This window comes from Mus musculus, chromosome 7 (genome assembly GCF_000001635.26).
Source record: "Mus musculus strain C57BL/6J chromosome 7, GRCm38.p6 C57BL/6J".
Classification (NCBI taxonomy): domain Eukaryota; kingdom Metazoa; phylum Chordata; class Mammalia; order Rodentia; family Muridae; genus Mus; species Mus musculus.
Window position 1 is genome coordinate 81,420,439 of NC_000073.6, and position 25,400 is coordinate 81,445,838.

Here is a 25,400-nt window from a genome sequence, read left to right on the forward strand (position 1 = left end):
TGTTTCAAAATCAGATTTTTTTTTTTTTCCAAAAAATTTTATTGGGGGAAACTACAAAACATTTACAGTACAATGTTTACAGTCACAATTTGTAGTGAACTGATTCCCCAAAATATATTACAACTCAAGTTGACTTAATCTTGTTACATTCAAAAACCTACTTCTGTCAAAGTAGTCCAGAGTGCACACGCGGTGCTCCAACTGTACCTACATACAAACTAAACAACTGCTCATTTATCTGCCATCCAGGAAAGCCGGAGACATTCCTGCCTCTTTACATTGAAAAATAATAGTACAAGTTTTTGGACTGTCATTGAACAAGGCATATTCATGTACCACCAACATTTCAGCGCTAAGATGTGGCCTCTTCACTTCATAGCTATAGTAAAAAAAAAAGTGGTAAAAAATCTTTTCTTTTTGTGCAGGTGAACCCGTCCGACATTCAAATTCTCAAGCACGAATGAAATACTTATCTGGTTGAGGAAGATTTAAGGCAAGTTCGGGCCCTATGAAGGCACTGAGACCATTTCCCCCATTATTGCTACATGTCTCTATAATCAATGTCACAGTAGAGCTGGTGGTTTATAAAGCTGGATGTAGAGAAGCAAGCCACACGTGAGCCTGACTGCAGTCTCACCTTTCTCTCTTTAAAGTTGGATGGGCTACAACCATTATACATTCTAAGAAAACCTCAAAATGTTCCTCAAACCACTTCCACAGCATCAAGATTGCATGGTTTCTTCATGCGATCTTTCGAAATTTACGTAAACAAGGAAAGAAATTAATGAAATAAATATTACATACAATCTCTTAAATTAAGATTTTTCTTACTCATTTACAATAAAATAACCAAGTGAAGTTACAAAAGGCATATATTACTGTGAAAAGAACACACTCCACATTTTGCCGTCAAAATCAGATTTTAAATATTAATTAGAAATTACACTCTGCACATGGCCACAGAGCTCAAGTCAGATAGAAAGGATGAATAGAATTATTAAGGAGACTCTGACCATCTTGACCCTGAAAACTTGTGAAATATTGGGTCAACCTCCTCCCCTTCCCCTTCTCAGGGCCCAATATAGTCCTTACCTGGAGGGATTTAGTCCTTTTGAAATTATGTTTGGTAGACATCCTCCCACCCTCTCCAAATTCTGAGATATTCCCCAGGCAGAAATGTCTATTACTCCCTTCTTAAGTCCTTGCAGGCTTTTGAGGAAGCTTGCCAGGCCATTGACTAGACTATGAGGGGGTTCCTGCCATCTCCCACCTCTGAATTCACCCATCAGGTTCCAGCTAGGAGATAGGATTTAGATAAAAAGAATCTCGGACCAGACAGACCCTGGAACCTGCCTGGAAACAACTCTACTTATTCACCCTCACCACTCCAACTACTGTCAAAGTAGCTGGTGTCATTCCCTGAAAAAGGGCCACTGAGGATGGTGACAGATGGATGGTCGCTCAGACCCCACACCCCTTAAAGAAAGAGTGACCAGAGTTTACTAGCCCCATGATACATGCATCAACCTCAAACCTGGACATGGAAGTTCAGAAAAACCAATGGAAAAATCTACCTTTCAGATAGATCTTTGCTCTCTTATGCCTCCTTCCAAGGGTACAGTAATATGGGTCTAGGAGAGAGATGAGAGTCAGGTTGTAGAGAAGACTGGCTAGAAAAAGACCTTCAAGAATGCATGCCGATGGTTGAATCATCCTGCCAAGGACAGTGTGCCTGTATCATGTCCTCAAATTACTTGACTTGCTTATACTAACAGTTTGACTAAAATGTGTCATCTGGAAAGCCACACTCCCCCACACTATGTATACTGGTCTGTTATCTCCCAGGCATATGCCCATAATATAGAAAAGGAGAGAGCTCATATTGGCCTTGACTAACAAAGGTCAAATGAGTCCCAATTCTGGTCTCAGTGCTGGTAGGGATCAGGAATAGCTGGTGCAACTGCCATGGGCACCTTAGCCTTGATTGTTGGGAACCAAAACGTCAGGGAACTTAGTTCCCAGCTAGACTTAGACCTAGGCAATTCAGAGAATTCTATTTCCGGGCTGGAGAGAATTCAACTCTACAGAACTGAAAAAGGTTAGACCACCTTTTTATGAAACAAGAAAAACTTTGCATGGCATTTAGGAGAAATTTGTTTATATACCAGCCAATCAGTGGTAATTAAGAAAACCTTGCCATGGTCAGAGAAAACATCAAAGGAACCAAAGGAGACATGAATCAATTACTTGAGATCAGTCTCTGTTTACTTGCTCCCCTGGCTGACCACCTTGCTGTCAGTGTTAACCAGACTGCTGATCCTTACTCTGACTGGGCTAACGGTCCTGGATCCTCAACTGCACAGCTAACTACACAAAACAGAGAATAAACTCAAGTTAAGCTACTAGTCCTTAGGACAAACTCTAGAACAGGAAAAGGTAATGACTTGACTAATGACCACAGAACCAGTGGAGAACGTGACAGAGCAAGAGAGTGCAGAGTTCTCTTCAATCTTCTCTTCTTGCTGAGGCCATTTCAGGTTTAACTAGAATTTAATCTCCTTGATCCTATGAAAAATTATCAAATTCTATTGTAAGACCTGAGGCCAAGACAACCCAGCTATCATCTTATTTTAAACTGCCTGCTTCTGCAAACCTTCCCTTCCAGCTAACTGCTCATCTTAGTTTCTGTTAAACTACAAATCTATGCAAATCTACAGCTACAAAGTGAGATACCAGGATGTGGTTTTTGTCTTTTAAAGCCTCTTCCTTTAAATGCTTGGGGCTATACTTGGGTTCCCATTGAATATCTAAATATAGTTCCAGCTGGCTGGAATAAAGACTTTCAGTTGACTATAAATTAAATGTCTGAGTGGTCATCTCTGGCGGGGTCCCCATAACAGCACAAATGAAAAACACTTCAAAACTAAAAACTCTATCTGAAGATATTCCCAGAACTTGAGAAAATACAACAGGAAGATCTTGAGTTCCAGCAAGCCTGGGCTACACAGTGAGACCTTGTCTCAAACAAGCAAACAAAGCAATAAGCACAGGGTTGCTGCATGTGTTGTTTAAGGTAGAGGCAGGAAAATCTCTCTGTACAAGGCCAACCTGGTATATAAGTTCTAGGCCAGCCAGAATACAAAGTGAGTTCATGCCTAAAGACAAAACATACACACACCTATCATAGCCACAGAAAAAAACCCAAAACAAAACACTTTCCATGTGATCCAGCTATAACCACTCCAAATCCTGCCCTACCCCAAATCAAAGTCAGCTTATGTATTCTAGAGATCTGCACTCAAGTCTATTGATGCACTGCTCATGATAACTAGATTATAGGATGAGACTAGGTGCCTATCAATGGGTAAATGGATACAGAAATTGTGATAAATATACAATTAGGGTCTCATTCCATCATTAAAATGTAAAATGTTATTTGAAGGAAAAAAATGGATGAAACTAGAGATTATCATATTAACTGAAATCAAAGTATCACATGATTTCTTTTTATCTGTGGAATCCAGGGAAGAAAATAAGGATATGAAAGTAAAAGAGATTTCTTGGTCAGTGTTCTATTGCTGTGAAGAGACACCATGGCCAAGGCAACACTTACAAAGGAAAGCACTGATTTGTGGACTGGCTTACAGTTTCAGAGGGTTAGCCCATTATCATCATGGTGGGTAACATGGCAGTACGCAGGCAGACACGGTGCTGGAGAAGCAGCTGAAAGTTCTACATGTGAATCTACAGGCAGCAGGACCACAGAGCCATAGGAGATCACTTGTGTTTTTGAAAACCTCAAAGCCCACTTCTAGTGACACATTTCTTCCAACAAGGCTACACCCCCTAATCATTTCAAATAGTGCCACTCCCTGGTGACCAAGCCTTCAAATCTATGAGCTTATGGGGGTCATTTCCATTCAAACAATCACAGGAGACTATTAGGATTGTAAGAAGAGAAAAAATAAGAATGACATAGGAGATTAATAAGATCAAAGTATATCATATGTATACATAGAAATATCAAAATGAAACCCTTTACTCTGTACAAAAATTTTGAGGGTTGGATGTGGAAGTAGTGGAAGGAGCAGAGAATGAATAAATCCAAATACACTGCATGAAATTCTCAAATATATTGTATTTAAAACTTAATAAAATTTGGGTAGATTAAATAAGAACTCCTAGTAACAGGGGATGTGAAGCCTGAATCTAGACATCTTCTGTAACCAAGCAAGGCTTCCAGTGGTGGGCCTGGGACATCAACTCAGCCACAAAACCATTGACCTACAATCTGTCCTGCCTGCACAAAGTGCTGAGGTAATGGTGGTACAGAACTTCTGGGAGTGGCCAACCAATGATTGGGTATCTAGAGGCCTGTGTGCCAGGAGAGGGATCCTATGCCTAACACCGCCTAGATGGCCAGGAACCAAAACCTGGAAAGCTCAGAGTGCTAAGATAGAACCAAAACCAAAACAGTCACTGAAATTATTTCTAATGGTATTCTGCCATACTTGGTGCCTGGCCCAATCATCATCAGAGAGGCTTCCTCCAGCAACTGATGAGAACAAATGCAGAGACCCACAGCCGAACATTAGGTAGAGCTCGGGAAACCCTATGGAAGAGGGAGCTGAAGGATTGTAGGAGCCAAAAAGTTTGAGAACACGCCCCACAGGATTAACTAAGCAAGATTCATAGGGGTTCACAGAGACTAATGCAACAATCATGGAGTCTGCACAGGTCTGCACTCGATCCGATCCTCTACATATACATTACGGTTGTTTAGCTTGTTCTTATGGCACTCCTAACAGTGGGAGTGGGGAAGTTTTCTTAATCTTTTGCCTGACTTTGAGACCCTTTTCCTCCCTAGACTGCCTAGTCTTTTTGTATCTTGCTATGCTGTGTTCAGTTAATATCTGGAGCCTGCTCATTTTTTCCCAAGGGAAATGAAGAGGAATGGAGCTGAGGGCAAGGAGGAGTCCACGTGGAGGTGTGGGGGGAGGGGAAACTGTGGTTGTGATGTATTACAGGAGAGAATAAATTTAAAATATATTTTAAAATATATTAAGTCCAAAGAAAAAAGCATTAAGAACATTAGGCATAAAAATAGTAATGATTAAAAAAACCCAATGATGTTCAAATCAGTGCTCTCCCCTGCCCCAATTAACTAAATAATAGGATGGAAAAACCAAAGCCAAGATCTTATTTTAAAATTTTAACAAAATCTCAGGAAAACATTTAATAGTATCAAGAATATTGTTAATTTAAAAAGATTAAAAGAAGCTAGTACATAAAAATTTATACCAATGACTTCATAATCTAAAGGAAAGAGACATTCCTAGAAAAATATAGCCTACCAAAACTTAAAATACATTGTCTTAATACTTACATATCTATTTTAAAAATGCAATCTATAACTTTAAATTTTTACCTTAGAAAATAAAAAGAACTCCATTATCCAGATGGTTTCACCAGTACATTTCATCAAAACTTAAGCAGTAACATCAGTAACATCAGTTTTTATACAAACTCTTAGAAGAAACAAATTTCTAATTTGCTTCAAGGAACTAACAAGACTGACGTTAAAAATATATTAGGGGAAATTTAGATTAGGGATAATCTCTCAAGTGCATGGTCATAAATTTCCTAAAGACAACATGTACAAAATCAAGTTTAGCAACACACTAAAGTAAAATATATTGTGAAGAATTTGGATATACTGAAGGGATGAAAATCTGGTTTTATTTTGCTATTTCTTTCCTGAATATTCACACATGTATAGAGGTACGAATATGTTTGTTGATTGGTTAATTTGAATTTTCTTTCAAGTCATTTTTTTTCAATAATGGAGACTGAGTTTGTGTGCTAGGAAACCAGTCTACACCGAGATGTAGCCCAGCCCTAGAAGTAAGCATAAAGCTAAAGCAACATACAAACAGTTTAACCTAAACTTCCATTCATTAGCTGGGACTATAGCTCACACTTATAATTCCAACCTCAGGGAGGCTGAGACAAGAGGAATGCTGTGAGTTTGAGGCCAACCTGGGCTACATAGCCAGATCCAAACCAGACTGAAATACATAACAAAACTCTTGTCTGCAAGAAAACAAGAAAAAAATTATGATTTTTCTCTAAAAACCCATTCAGAAAACTGAAATTTTCTTTAATAGAAAATATCTACAAACCCCAGCATACTTATAGTAAAATGCTGAAACTATCAACACCCATCACTCCTCCCCAAGACGACAAAACAACACGATACTTCTTATACCATTATTTCTAGTTAACCTTGGATTACAAGAGAGTAAGAGGAAAAGCTATGACAAAAAAGAAAATGGAATAAAAAGAACTGAAATTGTAATCTTATGTATATATGATAAAAATATATTCTGGAACAATCTATAAAGAAGTAGTAATTATCAGCTTTTTAAAGTGACCTTAGCAACATTATTGTCCATAGTGTCAATATGCAAAAGGCTCATCTTCCTACATACTAGCAACAACTTAGAAATAAGAAAAATGCAGGTCAAGATGAAGAAATGGCTCAGTGGTTAAGAGCACTTCTTGCTCTTGCAGAAGACCAGTTTGATTCCCACTACTCACAGAGGCAGCTCATAACTGCATGTTAACTCTAGCTCCAGGGGATCTGATTCCGTCTTTTGATCACTATGGATATGCATTCTCACGTGGCATATTATCACAGACACACATATACAAAAAAATAAATCTTAAGAAATTTAAATAACATTTATATCATTAATTAAAAGAGAGATCAAAGTTTTTCAAAGATAACACATTAATATTTATGTCCTTGAAAAAGACAAAAATTTAACTATAAAGTTAAAATGCTAACTATAAAGATCAATATCTTGGAATTACCTTAAAATAAATAATTTATGTTCACTGAGACATTAGCCAAAGACTGGAAGAGTAACTGCATACATCTAACAAGTTCACTCCAGAATCGATTAGAATGCCTACACAACTTAGTTTCCCAGTAAGAATGCATAAGGACTGCACAAACATGGTACAGAGTAAGATTTCAAATGTTCAGTAAAAATCTGAAGATGTGAAAACTGGGAAAGGGGATAACATTTGAAATGTAAATAAAGAAAATATCCAATAAAAAAAAAGAGAAAAAAATCTGAAGATGTCCAACCCAAGCAGCAATCAGAAAAATACAAAATTAAAACCATATATAGCTATGTTGGTGGTGTATGCCTATAATCCTAGCACTTCAGAAGCTGAAGTAGAGCAATGGCTACCTGAGACCCTGCCTCAAAAACAAAGAGCAAGCAAACAATCCATATATGGTATTATTACACTCCACAAAAAATAGCTACTTGAAAAAGAGTACTGCACAAGGATGTCAAGCAGCGGGCATAGGTTTACACCCTTCTGGTGGGAATGAAAACTGGTCCAACTTCTTTTAGAGGAATTTTCGTGTTGTTCATTTAATAGATTCCCATACATAAATATTCTTTACCAGAATGTAGACCCTTGACAATTTGTCTATAAGGCTTCATACACAACAATGTTTATAGCACCAATGTATTATCAGCCAAAACAACTAAATGTCAACATAGTCAACACCAACATCCAAGTTTCATAAACTCCCATAATGAGTACTGTTACTGCTCCAGGCCTAATCTCAAGAGTTGGCCACAGTCAAAGCAAACAAGCAGCAGAGCCAGGATTTGTTTCAGGTCACCTGGGTCAGAATTTGTACCTCTATTTTGTGCAAAACTTACTTTGAAATAGGCTGAGATTTCTTTTTAAAACTATTCCTCTTCCTCTCTTCCCCACTTTTAGACTATATCCACAAACAGAAAGAGCAAAGGACCTAACTCCTTCCCAAAGCCACAAAGATGGTAGAAATGTGAGAGGCAGGAGGAAGTGAGAAAAAGGTTTCAGAGGTGACAAGCCACTATTACATACAAATAGTTATTTCTTTTTATAAATTGTGTATATGTGGGGGGTGGGGGTTGCACATACACCATGGTGCACATGTGGTGGTCAGGAGACACCACGCAAGGAACTGATTCTTCCACCATGTGGACTCAGGAGGTCAAACTCACACCATCAGAATGACAGCAAACTCCCTAGCTGCTGAGCCATCACCCACCCAAGAACAGAATATTTCTAACTAAACAATATTCAAGCCAATGGTCAACTATGCAACAAGACTATTCCTTGTGTCTACATAAGACTATGTGTGTGTACATATGTAATACACACACATATCACATATGTATATGTACACATAACTGAAGTGGAAATTTTGGGGTTTTTTGGAGACTCAGTTGTGTCGTGATTTTTTTTTTTTTTTTGAAACTGTTTTTTGAGAGGATGTTTTTGCTTAAGCAGACACCTGGGAAGAAGTTTTGCTGAGAACAGACACGTGGTGTTTTTCTGTAAATAGCCTGGAAAAAGAGCATATGATGTGTTGCTACCATGGATGCTTAAGAGAACATGTGATCTTTGGAAAGGGTACATTTACAACCCAACAGACAGTGGACGATGTTGTGTGGTATTGGTTTGCCTTGTCATTTTTTGCCGGTCATCACTGAGCTGTGCTACCGCTAGTCTTCACTGAAGTCTCTGTGTTTGTCTTGTCATTTTTTGTTGTTCATCATTTGCAGAGACTTTATAGAGAAAAATGCACCAAAGAACTTTTGGTGGTGTTTTGGTGACTTCTTGCTGCTTTCACGGACTTGGGCCAATTGGCAGAGCCTCCGGGTTTTGTCTGGCTAGAACCGTTGCTGCTGATTTGTAAACGGTGTCTGCAAATGGATCAAGCCACCACTGCTGGTTTGTATGAACTGAACTGCTGACATCCTGACAACACAGATTGGATTTGCTCTATAAAAACTATTTTTAAACAGGTCCACATTTTTTGCCCTATTAACCTTTTTTTAAACTGTTTTTAGTGGGTGGTAGACTAGAAGAGAGGTTAAAGCATTTAAGTATACTTATTGAAGTAGGTTTTTAAAAATATAAGCCAATACATACATATAACAATACATACATACACATATATACAGTGGATATAGTCCATTGATAATTCACTTACTCAGCAATACAGGTAAGGCCTTCATTTAAATTCCCAATAAAACACACACACACACACACACACACACACACACACACACACGGTGCTGGGTCAACTGAGTATCAACACAAAAACAAAATGAATCTTAACTTGCTAATCTTACACAAAACTAAATTCCAGATGGGTTTCAAATCTAAGCATAAAGGTAAAACAGCTTTTAAAATGATGCTCATAAATTGTAAAAAAAATTTTTTCATTTTCTTTTTTATTAGATATTTTCTTCATTTACATTTCAAATGCTATCCCCAAAGCTCCCTATACCCTCCCCGCTCCCTGCTCCCCAACCAACCCACTCCAGATTCCTGGCCCTGGCATTCCCCTGTACTGGGGCATATGATCTTCTGCAAGACCAAGGGCCTCTCCTCCCATTGATGGCTGACTAGTCCATCCTCTGCTACAAATGCAACTAGAAATACAGCTCTGAGGGGGGGGTTACTGGTTAATTCATATTGTTGTTCCTCCTATAGGGTTGCAGACCCCTTTAGCTCCTTGGGTACTTTCTCTAGCTCCTTCATTAGGGGCCCTGTGTTCCATCCAATAGATGACTGTGAGCATCCACTTCTGTATTTGCCAGGCACTAACATAGCCTCACAAGAGACAGCTATATCATGATCCATTCTTATCTTCTTGTACAAAGCTCAAGTCTAAGTGGACCAAGGAACTCCACATAAAATCAGAGACACTAAAACTTAGAGGAGAAAGTGGGGGAAAGCCTCAAAGATATGGGCACAGGGGAAAAAAATTCCTGAACAGAACAGCAATGGCTTGTGCTATAAGATTGAGAATCGACAAATGGGGCCTCATAAAATTGCAAAGCTTCTATAAAGCAAAAGACACTGTCAATAAGACAAAAAGGCCACTAACAGATTGGGAAAGGATCTTTACCAATCCTAAAGCAGATAGGGGACTAATATCCAATATATATAAAGAACTTAAGAAGATGGACTCCAGAAAATCAAATAACCCTATTAAAAAATGGAGCTCAGAGCTAAACAAAAAATTCTCAACTGAGGAATACCAAATGGCTGAGAAGCACCTGAAAAAAATGTTCAGCATCCTTAATCATCAGGGAAATGCAAATCAAAACAACCCTGAGATTCCATCTCACACCAATCAGAATGGCTAAGATCAAAAAAAAAATTTTTTGAAGTAATACTCTGAAAAATGGCTATACTAACAGATTCAATACAATTTCCATCAAAATTTTAATGTCATTGTAACAGAAATTGGAAACATATTTTAAATTCATATGGAAGCAGAGAAGACTACAAATATAAAGCAATCCTGAGCAAGACAATAATCCTAAATTAACATTATACCTGATTTCAGGTTATACTACTTAGCTGTGGTAACAAAAACAGCATTACACTGTACAAAAGTAGACATATAGATCAATGAACTACAAATGAGGACCCAGCTATAAGCCCACAGAACTACAACCAGGTGACTTTTAACAGATACCAAAAATACATCAGAAAAAAAAAGACAGCTTCTTCAACAAATAATACTAGAAAAACTTGATACTCACATGTAGAAAGAATGGAATTAGATCCAAGCACCTTGCCTTGTATAAAAAAATCGATTCCAAATAGATCAAAGACCGGAACAAATGAACCAGAAACTCTGAAAGGGCTAATGGAAAGCTCAAAAATATTGACAACTGGGATCCCATCAAATCTGAAAAGTTTCTGTACAGCAAGGAAACAATTAACCAAATGAATAGAGAGCCTACAGAATGGGAGAAAATCTTTGCTAGCTACACATAAGACAGAGAGTTAACTCTAGGACATTTTTTTAACATCTGGGGAGGGAGAATGGAGGGAGGGACTCTAGAATATTTTTTAAATGGGTTAATGAACTGATTGTTCTCAAAAATGAAGCAAAATTCAAAAATATAAAAAATACTAGTGGCCACTACCTATTGAGAATTGCAATTAAACTAGCTTTACAATCCACCCCACTCCAATCAGAACAGTCATTAAAAAAACAAACAGGAGAAGCAGGGGGTGCATACCTTTAACTCCAGCACCCAGGAAGCAGAGGTAGGCAGAGCTCCTGAGTCTGAGGTCTAAATAGCAAATTCCAGGCCAGCCAAGGTAAGGCTATATATCTAAGATCTCATATCTCCTACTCCAAAAGACAAGAAGGAGAAAGGGAAGAAAATAAAACAATGTCCTAAGATAGCTCTTGGGTTAAAAGCTCTTATTGCTCTTACTATAAAGACCAGAATTTGTTTCCCAGCACCCACGTATGGCAGCTCACAACTACATCATTAGCTTCAGCTCCAGAGGAGCCAACACTTCTGGCAGCCATGAATTTTTTTTTAATTTTTTTAAAAGATTTATTTATTTATTATATGTAAGTACACTGTAGCTGTCTTCAGACACTCCAGAAGAGGGGGTCAGATCTTGTTACAGATGGTTGTGAGCCACCATGTGGTTGCTGGGATTTGAACTCTGGACCTTCGGAAGAGCAGTCGGGTGCTCTTACCCACCGAGCCATCTCACCAGCCCCAGCCATGAATTTCTGAACTTCATGGTGTATACATACACACACATCAACAACAAATGCTAAGTAGAATGCGGACAAAAGGTAACCCCTTATATAGTGGGAATATCAAATAATGTTGCTACCATGGAAATCAATATGAAGTTTCCTTAAAAAAACAAAACAAAACAACAAAAACCACATACAAAGAAAAGTTTACATCATGACCCAGGTGTATTTCTCCTGTGTACTTACCCAAAGGCTTCTGTGTCAACATTGCACAATATTCATTGTAACATTGCTCACACCAGCAAAGTTGGGAAAACCAACTCAAGTGTCTAACAGCAGACAAAAGGACAAGGAGGTGGGTTTAGTCTTAGGGCTTTACTGCTATGAACAGTCACCACGACCAAGGCAACTCATAACTTTTTTTTTTTTTTTTTTGACAGGGTTTCATGAAGCCCAGGCTGACCTGGAACTTACTATGTAGCAAAGGCTGGCCCTGACCTCCTGATTTTCCTGCCCCTGCTGCCCCACCTAGTGCTGGCTTTAGAGGTGTGTGCTCCTGCCCAGCTTCATCTGTACTTCTAATATAATGATTCCCAAGTAGCTTAAACTCGCCCAGGCTTTGGAATCCCCGATTTATCATCAGTACATGTCTAGTTTGCACTGCTGTGGTTCAATAAGAATAAACTATGTTCTCTGGGATGATGTTTTCATATTATATTGTTTTCATAGGTAGGACTCAAGAGCATTCCAAAATTCTGCTTTTCCTTGGTTGTGGGCATTAATTGAAAGTATCCAAAGAGCAGGGCCAGTAAGGTGCTTCCGCGGGTAAAGATGCTTCCTGTTAAGTCTGACGACGCCCACAGGTTGTCCTCTGACTTTCACATGTGTGTGGCTTTTGTGAACACTCATTCCAACACTCAAATAAAACTTTTAAACGAATAAAAAGGCTGTGTATACTGCTGTTCACGTTTAACCCCAGCACACAAGAGGCAGAAGCAGGCAGAGCTTTGTGAGTTTTAGGCTAGCCTGGTCTACATAGTCCTCTTATAACTCTTATAAAGACAACATTTAATTAGGGCTGGTTTACAAGTTTAGAGGTTCAGTCCATTAGCATCAAGATGGGAACATGGCAGCATTCAGGCAGACATGGTACAGGGGGAGCTGAGAGTTCTTCATTTTCACATGAAGGCTACTAGAAGAATATTGGCTTCCAGGTAGCTAGGATGAGGGTATTAAAGCCCATTCCCACAGTGACACACCCACTCTAACAAGGCCACACCTATTCTTACAAGGCCACACCTACTCCAACAAGGCTACACCTCCTAATAGTGCCACTCCCTAGGCAAGCATACATAAACCAAACACACACAATTTAATTTTTTCAGTCATAAAGAATGAAGTTAGGTTGTTTGCAGGAAATGATGCAACTGAAGATAAACATATTATGTGAGTTAATCTAGTCTCAACAAGACAAATCTTCTATTTCATATTACAGACCCTAGATTATATAACAATACATAAATATTATGTACGTATATAGGATGTAAACTATCGAAGGGGATAAAAAGAATTGGGAGAAAGAAAAGGCAAGGGGAGGGAATGAAAGGAAATATGCCCAATATATACATTTACTTGTATGAAAATGCCACAATATCATTTACAATGAATATAGGAATGCTATGGAATGTTTGATTTCGTTTTTAGAAATCTTTTGAAACAAAATGTGTATTACCTTTATGGCTTTGGAACTAACACTCTATAAAGACAATTCAACAATCTTGCACCAATTGAAAAATTATCAACCAAAAATATTTTATGCTAGACTGAAGCAACTCACTGAGGTTAAGCCACTATTGATGGTCTTTATTATTAATTATTATTATTATTATTTTCAATTAGGAACCAAGGCCATGTTTATACTAAGCACACACTCTACCATTAAGCTATATTCTTATCCCAAGTCTTAGCAGAAAATATAATTATATAGTTTCTCAAAGAGTAATAGAACATGTATTAGAAACTAAGGAACCTTCATGAATTTTTAATTCACTGTAAGCTAATAGAGTTTAGTTATCTCATCTACAAATGTTTATGTACTTGCAGAAGTTGATAGAGTCAAACATCCAGACTGTCAAATGTACCTCACTTACCTTCCTGTGCAGTTCATCAGAAACAAATTCTACAGACACCACAGGCCAATGTAGCTTTTTGTCTTTGTATTTGAGACAGGGCCTCACTCAGTAACTCAGGCTAGCCTTGCACTCATGACAATACCCCTATGTAGCTTCCCAAGAGTTGAGATTATAGGTGGTCACTACCACACCCAGCTTCAATTTTATTCTTTTTAAATTTTTTATCTTATTTTATGTGTATTTGTGCGTGCCCGAGTATAAGCATCATGGGTGTAGTGCTTATGGAAGTCAGATCAAGACTTTGTAGCCTGCTGGGACTGTGTTAGAGGCTCTTGGGAGCCGTCTGAGTGCTGGGAGGTAGATCTGGAGTCTTCAGCAAAGGCAGTAAGTGCTCTCAACTGCTGAGCCATCACAGACCCTTCAGTTTTATTCTTAGTTTTCCTCCAAATGTTTAGCTACTTAATGTTCATGGGCCCTACATCTTCGTGGGAATTATTTCCAACACTAAAAAGTTAAATCACAGATTTTATAACTAAAGAACAGTACTTGCCAGTCATTCTGGGAAATCTGTTGCTATTTTTTTTCAAAGCCCATTCTAAAAAAATTAAAAATGTAATCTTTCTTCTAAAATGACCCAAGCAAAACATTACATCAACATTCTTAAAACATGTTGCAACTCCCAGAGAAGACTATGAAACACTGTCAGGTATTCATAATTTCTTGGTATTCAAGAGTTATCTTCAAAAGCTTCCCCATCCCTTACTAATCAGTGGCTGCCTACATGTGGGAAAACTACATGCCTGTGGCCCTGTATTCATGTTTTAAAGACGACATCTAACACAGTTGTTACCAGTCACAAGTGGTTACTCAGTATTAGAAATATAACTAGTACATTATGACAAATTTACTTCATTCTCAAGTCTTAGTATGGAGAGCTGAGTTAGGGAGATAGTTTGGTGGGTAAAGGGACTTGCTACATAGGCATGAAAACCTCAGTTCAGACCCACAACACTCATATAAGAACCTATAGGTGGCCTATGTGCCTATAATGTCAGTACCAGGAAATGGTGGAAACAGGAGAATTGTCGGGTTTTGCTAGCTACCAGTCTAGCAGAAAGCTTGGGGTAGGGACACCAAGAAACAGTGAGCTCCAATTTCAGTGAAAGACCCTGTGCTCAGAGGAATAAGATAGAGAGTGATAAAGACAGAATACAGCTTACTAGTATATTTTTATGTTGATTATATGTTGACAAGACAGTATTTTATATATGTTGAACTAAATATCAAATTTATTTCAACCCTAACTTTTTAAAAAAAATTATTTTTATGTGTATATGTGAGTGCCTAAATATATGTACCATGTACGTGACGAGTGCCCTGAGGGACCGATAGGGTATCAAATTTCCTGGAACTGCAGTTACCAGTGTTGTGAGCCACCTGATGCTTGTCTGAGAAACAAACTCAGGTCCACTGCAAAAGCAGGAAATACTCTTAACAACTGAGCCATCTCTTCAGCCCCACAATGTAAATAGCTACCAAAAACCTTTAACAATATGATTTACATTATATTCCTTTGTAGTATTGGGGCTAGAACCTTGACTAACAATTAGTGGTTATGTTTTGTATTTCTAAAACAAGATCTTGCTAGTTATCTTATGTTAACCCTGAAATGACTACTTAGCCCAGGCTGTCCCCAAATTTACATTTCTCCTCATCTCCCTCTCCCAAGAGCTAAAATTACATGTCTGCACTTGACTCCCAGTCACTTCACTGCACACAACAATACTTCTACTTTCAGTCTTTTTAATTCAACTCTTCCTGTGCATCACACAAAACAGATTATTCTGTAACTACAGGCAGTCTCCACACATGAGGGGATCCAATCCATAATACAAACCATGAAATGGGTAAATACTGCCAGAGACTCAGTGTGCTCTTCACAGGCCTCCAATAAGCCCTCTAGCATGCACTACTTAGCTGCAGTTCTGTACAAGCCCTGTGCATCCGATTTTCAAATCTCACGTTACCTGGCAACTGATCATGAATTCCTCGATTTATAGGTGTTGTACAGACTTTACTGAAGTCCAGTGAATCATCCAAAATGGCATTTATCCTTCGAAAGATATTGGCATTGCTACATGTAGAGAGTGCAGGAACTTCTTGGTTGTCCCAGCAATCCTTTATTCTTCCTGCTGCTTCTTCCTAGAAATGAAGAAAACATGCTTGGGTTTTCTATATTCACATAGAATGTTATTTTCAACAATACCATGAACTAGAAAAAGCAACAAAGACTTCATTTTACTGCCTACACATCAATGCACCGAATGAATGTTTATTATTAACAAAGTACTCAGAACACTATTATCAAAAGTAAAGACATTTCCCCAAGAACCTCCTAGTCTAGCAGCACATACGTAATAATTTACATGACATGGTGGCAACAGCATGAACTTCAGATCTAGGCTGATTTAGTTCAAATATTCAGTATATCCACACAATGGAATATCATCTGACATAAAGAAATGTACTGAGACATGGTACAATATGGATAACCCTTGAAAACATGAAAGAAGCCAGTCACAAAAAGGAGAGAGAGGCATTTTTATCAGTGGTGCCACCACTGGCACATTTCCCATGCAACTACTCTACTGCTCTCTAGAAACTGTTAAGTATCACCATTTATTAGTACCAAGGGCAGCTACCTAGCTGATATCATTTTTCATACTTCAGTTCCCTCACTTTCTACATTCAAAGCCACATGCTTTAAGTAATAACACACTGGTTGACAGATTGAATTTTCTTTTTCTTCTTTTGAGACAGGTTCTTATATAGGATGACTCTGAACTCCTGATCTTCCTACATCCCCTCTGAAATTACACCATTCCCTGATCTTTAACTGCTGTTTGACAAATATCCTAGAATTCCATAGGTAGCCTAGAGGGGAGAGGGGAGGTAGAGTGGAGATACTCAAAGTTATCCTTCTGCTTCAGTTTCCTAAGTGAAGAGATTACAAGTATGAGACTCCATACCCAGCAGACAGACTTAGCTTTCTAAGAAGAAAATCAGCATAAGAAGTGCAATCATTTTAAAATAACTTGGGAATCAGTACAAGTATGGAAGACTGGAACTAACTTATAACTTCATTCATCAAAACAGAATAGCACAGTGTTACTTTGTCTAGCCTATTGTAATCCAGGTGATCATGAGAAAGACCAAATGCATTTACAGTTTACAAACTGTAGAATAGCATTGAATGAACAAATTCATATCCTACCTTGGCATCAAGCTTTTGAAAATAGATACCCTCTGCCCCCTTTGAAGGCTACCAGAATAATCAATTCTACAAGGTTGTTTTGCCAAGCCCTACTGACTCTCACCACTCATAGGATCTTTTCACAATTGTACATTTATAAAAGATGATGTTCAACTTCACTTTGTAACCTCATTAAGGCACACATCTACAATTTGCACATGTTAAGGCTATATACTTCATTCATTCACTGCTTAATAAGCATTAATTGTCCTCGATCTATAGGCAACACCTCAAGGGTTAAACATGAAACAAAGATCTAATTACAAGAAAGTTTGGAAGTTAGGACAAAGAACTAAGATCTGATCACGTCATAAATAACATAATACAAGCTACAACAAGCTGTAAACATATTCTGTCCTCTAACCCCATGACTTTGGATGGAGAATGTATTTGGAAGCTGGAGAAAGGAAGGGGTCTAGGGAATAACACAGAAATCAGAAAGGTATTATATCAAAAGTGTTCCAGAGTGGCAGAGTATTAGGTACAGAATAAAGGAGACTGGAAAGGCCTCATACAGCAGGTTAAGTACTTAGCAGTATCTTTATATCAGAGCTTACCAAAAAATTTAAAGCCCCCTTTAACAATGCAAAACAAGAAAACCCTAATTTTTTGTTTATTATAATAGCTATAAATAAAATATCAGGACCTTGGCCATATCTGAAGGCAAGAAAATGATCAACTGTAAGTCTTTATAGAGTGGCAGCAGTTGTAGAAGAGATGAAGACAATGAGAAAAGCATGACAATAGTTAGGAGACACATACAGACTTGGGGAAGCCTTGTGAGAGAAATTCATTCTTCATGAGGGAGGTATAGAATGCTTATTCTTTCAAAAAAAATCTAATTTTAAGAATCTATCCAGCTGAGTTCAATTCCCAGCAACAACATGGTGGCTCACAACCATCTGTAACAGGATCCGACGTCCTCTTCTGGTGTCTGAAGAACATGACAGTGTACTGAGTACTCATATACATACAATAAATAAATCTTTTTTAAAAAAGAATCTATCCAGCCACTTTGTCTCACTCCTAATACCATTAGGAAGATGCATCATATTCCTGAACTGGACAAATGTTACCTGGCATGCCTTCCTCCTTCTCTTACATACCAAAATTAGAGATCTTGTTTAAGGTGACTGTGTAATTGGAATAAAAATAAGCAAAGCATTCAATTTACACCTCAAGTAGTTTAACTTCCCAGTAAGTAGCAATGTTTGCCGTGAATGACCACACTTGGGGGTGGGGTTAGTAAACCAGCACTGTTAGATGAGAACAGTCCTACCACTTTTCTTATATGTCCACTACACATAAAAGTATAATACTATGACATGTAGGGGGGTCTGAATTAATACACATGTAGTTCTTACCACAGTGCGTGGCACCTAATTATGTGCTGAGCAAATTAATGCTATCAGTACTACTATTATTACACCGTGAGTCAGAGCAATTACAAGAATCTTTGATGAAAGGATTTATGTGCTCATTAAATGAGAAAAAATATATTTAAAAGCTAATGCAACTATTTTATGATCCCAGGCCCTTCTCTTTCCTAATCATTTGACTTTACAAGCTTAATTAAAATACTTAAGATATCATACAACTATCTAAAACCTTAATCTATCATAGAATAGACTGATTTTTTTAAACACACCAATTAAAAGAATTCATTATAGCACTGACTTTATATAGTCTATCTATCTCAGTGGTTCTCAGCCTGTGGGTTGTAACCCTTTGGGATCATGTGTCAAATATCTGGCATATCAGATATTTATCATAACAGTAGCAAAATTATAGTTATGAAGCAGCAACAAAATAATTTTAGGTTGGGGGTAACCACAACATGAGGAACTGCACTGAAGGGTTACATCGTTAGGAAGACTGAGAACCATCGGTCTTCAACCTTAGCAACATATAGCTCTGAATTCAGACCAATATTTTACCATAACAAAACTTTTTCTTAATCTTCTATTGCCTAATAACGTCTATTGGTTTGGTGTATTCTGTCATAAAATGAGATTATCAACAAGCTTTTTTTTTGTTTTTACCTCAACTTAAGTCTTATTGTGGACAAAATAACACACTTTTATATGAATCAAAAACTTAGTATAGTTGGACAGTGGTGGTGCACTTGAGAGACAGAGGCAAGTGAGTTCAAGGCCAGCCTGGTCTTCAACGCATGTTCCAAGATAGTCAGGGCCATTATACAGTGAAGCCCTGTCTCAGAAAAAAAAGAAAGAAAAATCATAAAATTGTGTATGTATATGGTAAAAAAAAAAATATTTAGAACTGCTTTACTGGAAAACCATGGCATTGGCTTCAGAGAGTATCTGTTCTAGGCCGAGCATATGGTAATCATTCCTCAGGTCAAACCTTGGCTAGGTGACATTCATTCTCATAAATGACCACAGTACTACTACCATCTCTAGTTTTTACTCAGTATGCTTGTACTCAAGAACACAACTCCCTACACTAGAGATGCCGTCAAAGGAGTTACTGTTAATCCCCTTGCAGACTTGTAAAAAGCTAGCAAAGAAATTTAAGTTTGGGCCAGGTGCATCCTCACACTTGGAAAGCAGAAGCGGGCAGATCTCTGTTAGTCTGAGGCCAGCCTGGTCAAAATGAAAGAAAGAAAATAATAAATTCAAGTTTATCTGAAAGATACAGTTTATGCCTCCAAATGAGAATTTTTAAAAAAGATTTATTATATGTACTGTATTATATGACACTGTAGCTGTCATCAGACATACCAGAAGAGGGCATCAGATCTCATTATGGATGGTTGTGAGCCACCATGTTGTTGCTGGGATTTGAACTCAGAACCTTTGGAAGAGCAGTTAGTGCTCTTACCCGCTGAGAGAATTTTAAACCAAAGTCCATGAATTAGAATTTAGGAAGCCTTCTAAAAAAAACTGTATTTATGCTTTTTTCCCTGAAGATCCATTTAATTGGTTTCTTTTTAGTTAAAATCATTGGTCTTGTACATTCAAACCTTAAAAAAAATACTGTCAAAGTAAAAGAAAATCTACTTAGATGCCTCCCAAGAACATTATACTGTATTGTACTTTGGCAATTTGCCTTAGACTCATACTAAATATACAGATGAACATTTAAATTCAAGATTTTGAATATACTTTTTATTGCAATTTTAAATAACCATACAAAAATCATTTAGGGATGACAAATTAGAAACCTGTTTTTCTTGCAAAATAATGCAAACCTAGCTATATTTCTACGGTTGCTTTAAATCTTCATCAGGAAACTGGGAAGGCTTAGTTCAAGGCCATCCTGTTACGTGATAAAACTGTCTCAAAAAGAAAGAAAAATAACAACAAAGGGAACTATGCAGAGAGAAAAGGTAAGGTAGGAGGGTATGTGGAGAAATAGGCTTAATACTATATATGTGTGTACATATATATACACACACATACACATATAGTTTTTGTACTATTCATACACATGTATATATGAAACTGAAAAAGAGGGAGAGAGAAGGGAAAGAACAGGGTAGTCCGGCCAAGGTCTTTTTAAAAAATGTAGTAGTCTCTGCAAATGGATGGATATGGAGGATATCATCTTAAGTGATGTAACCCAATCACAAAAGAACACACATGATATGCACTCAATGATAAGTGGATATTAGCTCAGAAGCTCAGAATACCCAAGATGCAATTTGCAAAATACATGAAACTCAAGAAGGAAGACCATAATGTGGAACTTCGGTCCTTCTTAGAAGGGGGTAGGGGGAACAAAATACCCATGGAAGGAGTTTCAGAGACAAAGTTCGGAGCAGAGACAGAAGGAATGACCATCCAGAGACTGCCCCCTGGGGATCCATCCCATAAACAACTACCAAACCCAGACACTATTGCAGATGCCAACAAGAGCTTGCGGACAGGACCCTGATAAAACTGTCTCCTGAGAGGCTATGCCAGTGCCTGACAAATACAGAAGTGGATGCTCACAGCCATCCATTGGACTGAGCACAGGATCCCCAATGAAGGAGCTAGAGAAAGTAACCAAGGAGCTGAAGGGGTTTGCAGCCCCATAGGAGGAACAACAACATGAACTAACAAGTAGCCCCGAGAGCTCCCTGGGACTAAACCACCAGCCAACGAAAACACATGGTGGGACTCATGGCTCTAGCTGAATATGTAGGAGAGGATGACCTAGTCAGTCATCAACGAGAGGAGATGCCCTTGGTCCTGTGAAGGTTCTATGCCCCATCATAGGGGAATGCCAGGGCCAGGAAGAAAGAGTGGGTGGGTTGGGGAGCAGGGGAAGTGGGGAGGGGAAACTAGGAAAAGGAATAATATTTGAAATTTAAATAAAGAAAATATCTAATTAAAAAAAAGAAAAAAGTAGTCTCTGAAAAAATATAATGAATAAAATTTTATTTTGGTACATATAAAATTAGTAATACTAACTATTTTAGCTAATAACAACAAGTCATTTTAACCAAAAAATAGAAATTTCACACAGCTCAATATTTCATGAGTACTGAAAAACTGCTGGTCAGAAATTGAGATCACAGAATAGATAAAACAGCTCATGTCTCAGAAGAATTCATTTAATGGAATGAGTAGATTCAGTCAGGCCAGTGGAAAACAAAATACTCGAGAAAGTAATAATCAGTCTCAGAAATGGTTTCACAATTAAAGCTTCTAAGTTAGGGAAAACTGAATATGAAGAATTTCAATATGCAGACATTTTAAAAACATAATAGGCAGAACAAAGTGGCAGAGGATATAAAACACAGTATATTCAAGGAGAGAAGTGTTTCAACAAGAAATAAAGGCTACCCTATAAAAAGAGAACAGAATATATTAACCATTCAAGAGACAGTTGACCACTCTTCTTCCTTCATGACCTTCCATCATTTATGGCTCTTTTTCCTTATTGCTGTGTGTGCAAGGCTCTTCTACCTTAATCTTCCTCAATCCACTGCCCATTTTGTCTGCTTCGTGACTGTCTTAGTCAGGGTTTCTATTCCTGCACAAACATCATGACCAAGAAGCAAGTTGAGGATGAAAGGGTTTATTCAGCTTACACTTCCATGTTGCTGTTCATCACCAAAGGATGTCAGTACTGGAACTCAAGCAGGTCAGGAAGCAGGAGCTGATGCAGAGGCCATGGAGGGATGTTTCTTACTGGCTTGCTTCCCCTGGCTTGTTCAGCCTGCTCTCTTATAGAACCCAAGACTACCAGCCTAGGGATGGCACCACCCACGAGGGGACCTCCCCCCCTTGATCACTAATTGAGAAAATGCCTTACAGCTGGATCTCATGGAGGCATTTCCACAACTGAAGCTCCTTTCTCTGTGATAACTCCAGCTGTGTCAAATTGACACAAAACCAGCCAGTACAATGACCAACCAGTATTTATCTCTGGTTCATTCCTTCAATCTATAACATGGTCAACATGCTGTCCCAAAATACTTGACACTATATAGCTCCTAAATCAATGATTTCATAGTTGCCAAAGCCAACCAAATCTTTCTTGGCTTTGTGGGTGGGGGTGGGGGAACCTCAATCACTCTACTGAATTCAGGAACCACTTTCTCCTGGTTCGTCCTCCTTTGGTTATTTTTATGTATCTATAGGGTATATATATCTACCAATCACCCAGTCTTAATTCTATTGTCAGTCTGAGAAAGAGACAGAACAGTATCCAGAAAATAGTAAGGAAATCATTTAAAGATTTTCAGTTTTAGATTGGGTTAGTGCATGTGTTTATGTGATTGATATATATATATCACACACATACACACACATGTACATGAATGCTGCTGCTCATGGAGGCCAGAAGTTTTCAGATCCACCAGAGCTGGAGTTATGTGCAGTTGTGAGCTGGGAACTGAACTTGGTTCCTCTACAAGAGCAGAGTAACTGCTGAGCCATTTCCCTAGGCCCAGAATGGAATATTTAATACCAAAATTGATCAAAAATAGTTGACAGCACATGATCACTGTAACTATAGCTTTTGTCCACAAATAACTAGTCACTATTCACTGCAAGTATCACTAACTCTACAATTTGATAAACTGTAAGGCTGTTCACAGCCTATATCTATACTTCTGCAGCAGTACCCAACATTAAGATCTGCTATATTTTCAAGCTCTCAATATAGATACCATATGATAGCTAGATCCATATTATACTTCTGTCATAGGTACTTTGGGCAACTTAAAAGTACTTGCATAAACAGTAATAGTTTCTTATGCTTTAGAAATAGGATATTCACACACTGTCTTCTCAAAACTCAATGACTACTCAGAATTTAGATTTTAAGTTTTGATCACAGAGAATTCCTCAAACGAAACTCCAAGGCTCCAGAGCTATGTCAGAGTTGTTTCCCAAACTCCTCTCCTCTCCAAGTGTTTCTCAAACTGCCTGATGTAGAAAGAAGGGAAAAGGAACCTGAAGTTTGGGACCTCAATTTTAATCCTAGAGCTCTATAAACTTCAGCCAAGATTTTCAATTTAGCCAAGCATACCTTTTCATTCATGATAATGACAGTCTCAAAAAATAATTGTTGTTAGAAGATACTGAAGGCCCTAGACAACCGGTCATCTAGGTTCTTCTATTCATTCTGACATAACTCTATTATCTTTTCCTCTACTACCAAAGAAATGAGTTCTATTAAAGAACAGTTTTGACATTCTACACCTTTGGGATCTCTTGATAATTATTACTTCAGTTACACATTCATCTTTTCAGTGAACAGGATCAACTCCCTTCAAATTTTAGACTGTTCCTTAGCCCCACACTCCCCTCTGGTAGTCTTCTTCTAGCTTCTCTGTACAGAAACCTATTTCCTCTAACTCCCACACCCTTGCTTATCTCTTTAATCCTTGAAGTTAAACATCAGATGCCACTCTCCTTCCCAACGTGTTATGGAATGTCTTAGTTGCTATTCTATTGCTGTGAAGAGACATCATGACCAAAGCAACTCTTTTAAAAGAAGACATTTACTTGGAGGCTTGCTTACAGTTCCAGAGGTTTACTATATTATAACCAAGGTGCTGGAGTGGTAGTTGATGTTACATTCTGATGCTCAAGCAAAGAGAGACTGTGCCTGTTTGAACCAATGACACACTTCCTCCAATAAGGTCACACATCCTAATCCTTCTCAAATAGTGCCACTCCCTGGTAACTAAGCATTCTTCTATATGAGCATATAAGGACCATTCTTATTCACACCACCACAGGTAGAATGCTCTTTGCTTAGTTCACTGTGCTGTATAAAAACCAATGAGCAATTCTTGAACCTTTCAAGATATTTTCTTTCTGCATGTACGTTCCTATCAATACACCTTTGAAAAATACAAATAAGCAAACATCCTGTATAGGACAACTTTTCACTCTCAGAATTCTTTACACCTCTAACATTCCTACAGATGGATCTTAAGAGCTCTGATGCAGACATAGCCTATCTATAAGTATGTTCTCATTAAAACTTTGCTATACCATTGCTGAAGTAATTAAACTATGTTAATTTGGGGAAATTTTTCTTTCATTTTTAATTAACATTGTAAAGTACTCCTGAAACTGGAGTTGGAGTTAGCCACCATGTAGGAGCTGAGAACCAAACCTGAGTTCTCTGCAAGAGCAACAAATGGTCTTAACTGCTAAGCCATCTCTCCAGACCTACCCCAACTTTTTAAGTTAACTTAATAGAAGCTAGCTACATTTTATCTACTTCCCTATAATCTGTTGACATGTATTATTTTGTATTATATCACAGTCACCAAATCCAGACACTATTGTGGATGCCAAGAAGTGCTTGCTGACAGGAGCCGGATATAGTTGTCTCCTGAGAGGCTCTGCCAGAGCCTGACAAATACAGAGGAAGATGCGATGCTTACAGCCAACCATTGGACTGAGCATGGGGTCCCCAATGGAGGAGTTAGAAAAAGGACTAAAGGAACTGAAGGGGTTTGAAACCCCATAGGAAAAACATCAATATCAACCAACCAGACCCCACCCCCACCCCAGAGCTCCCAGGGACTAAACCACCAACCAAAGAATACACATGGAGGAACCCATGGCTCCAGCCACATATGTAGCAGAGGATGGCCTTGTCGAGTATCAATGGGAAGAGAGGTCCTTGGTCCTATAAAGGCTCGATGCCCCAGTGTAGGGGACTGCCAGGGTCAGGAAGCAGGAGTGGGTGGATTGGTGAGCAGGGGGAGAGGGGAGGGGACAGGGGGACAACCCTTGAGAGGCGATTCTCCCTCTAGTGTGTGGGTATCAGGGATTAATTAAGCTCAGGTCATCTGGCTTAATGTCAAGGGCTTTCTACCTGCTAAGCTGTCTTCCATGCCTCACTGTTGACTATTTTTATGCATATCCTT

The 25,400-nt window shown here is 38.3% G+C and overlaps 1 protein-coding gene across 12 annotated transcripts in view; it reads right to left on the minus strand.

Moving 5' to 3' along the window:
• Nucleotides 1-25,400, minus strand: part of Cpeb1 (cytoplasmic polyadenylation element binding protein 1) — a 110,976-nt gene that overhangs the window by 73,413 nt on the left and 12,163 nt on the right. For all 12 annotated transcript variants that reach the window (XM_017321965.2, XM_017321964.2, XM_030242062.1 and 9 more), the window contains exon 2: nt 15,765-15,939. Coding sequence is in view for 9 of the 12 variants with exons in the window: in XM_030242061.1 (XP_030097921.1) it covers nt 15,765-15,939 (175 nt within the window). In the remaining 3 variants the exon portion in view is untranslated. The remainder of the gene's footprint in view (nt 1-15,764; nt 15,940-25,400) is intronic.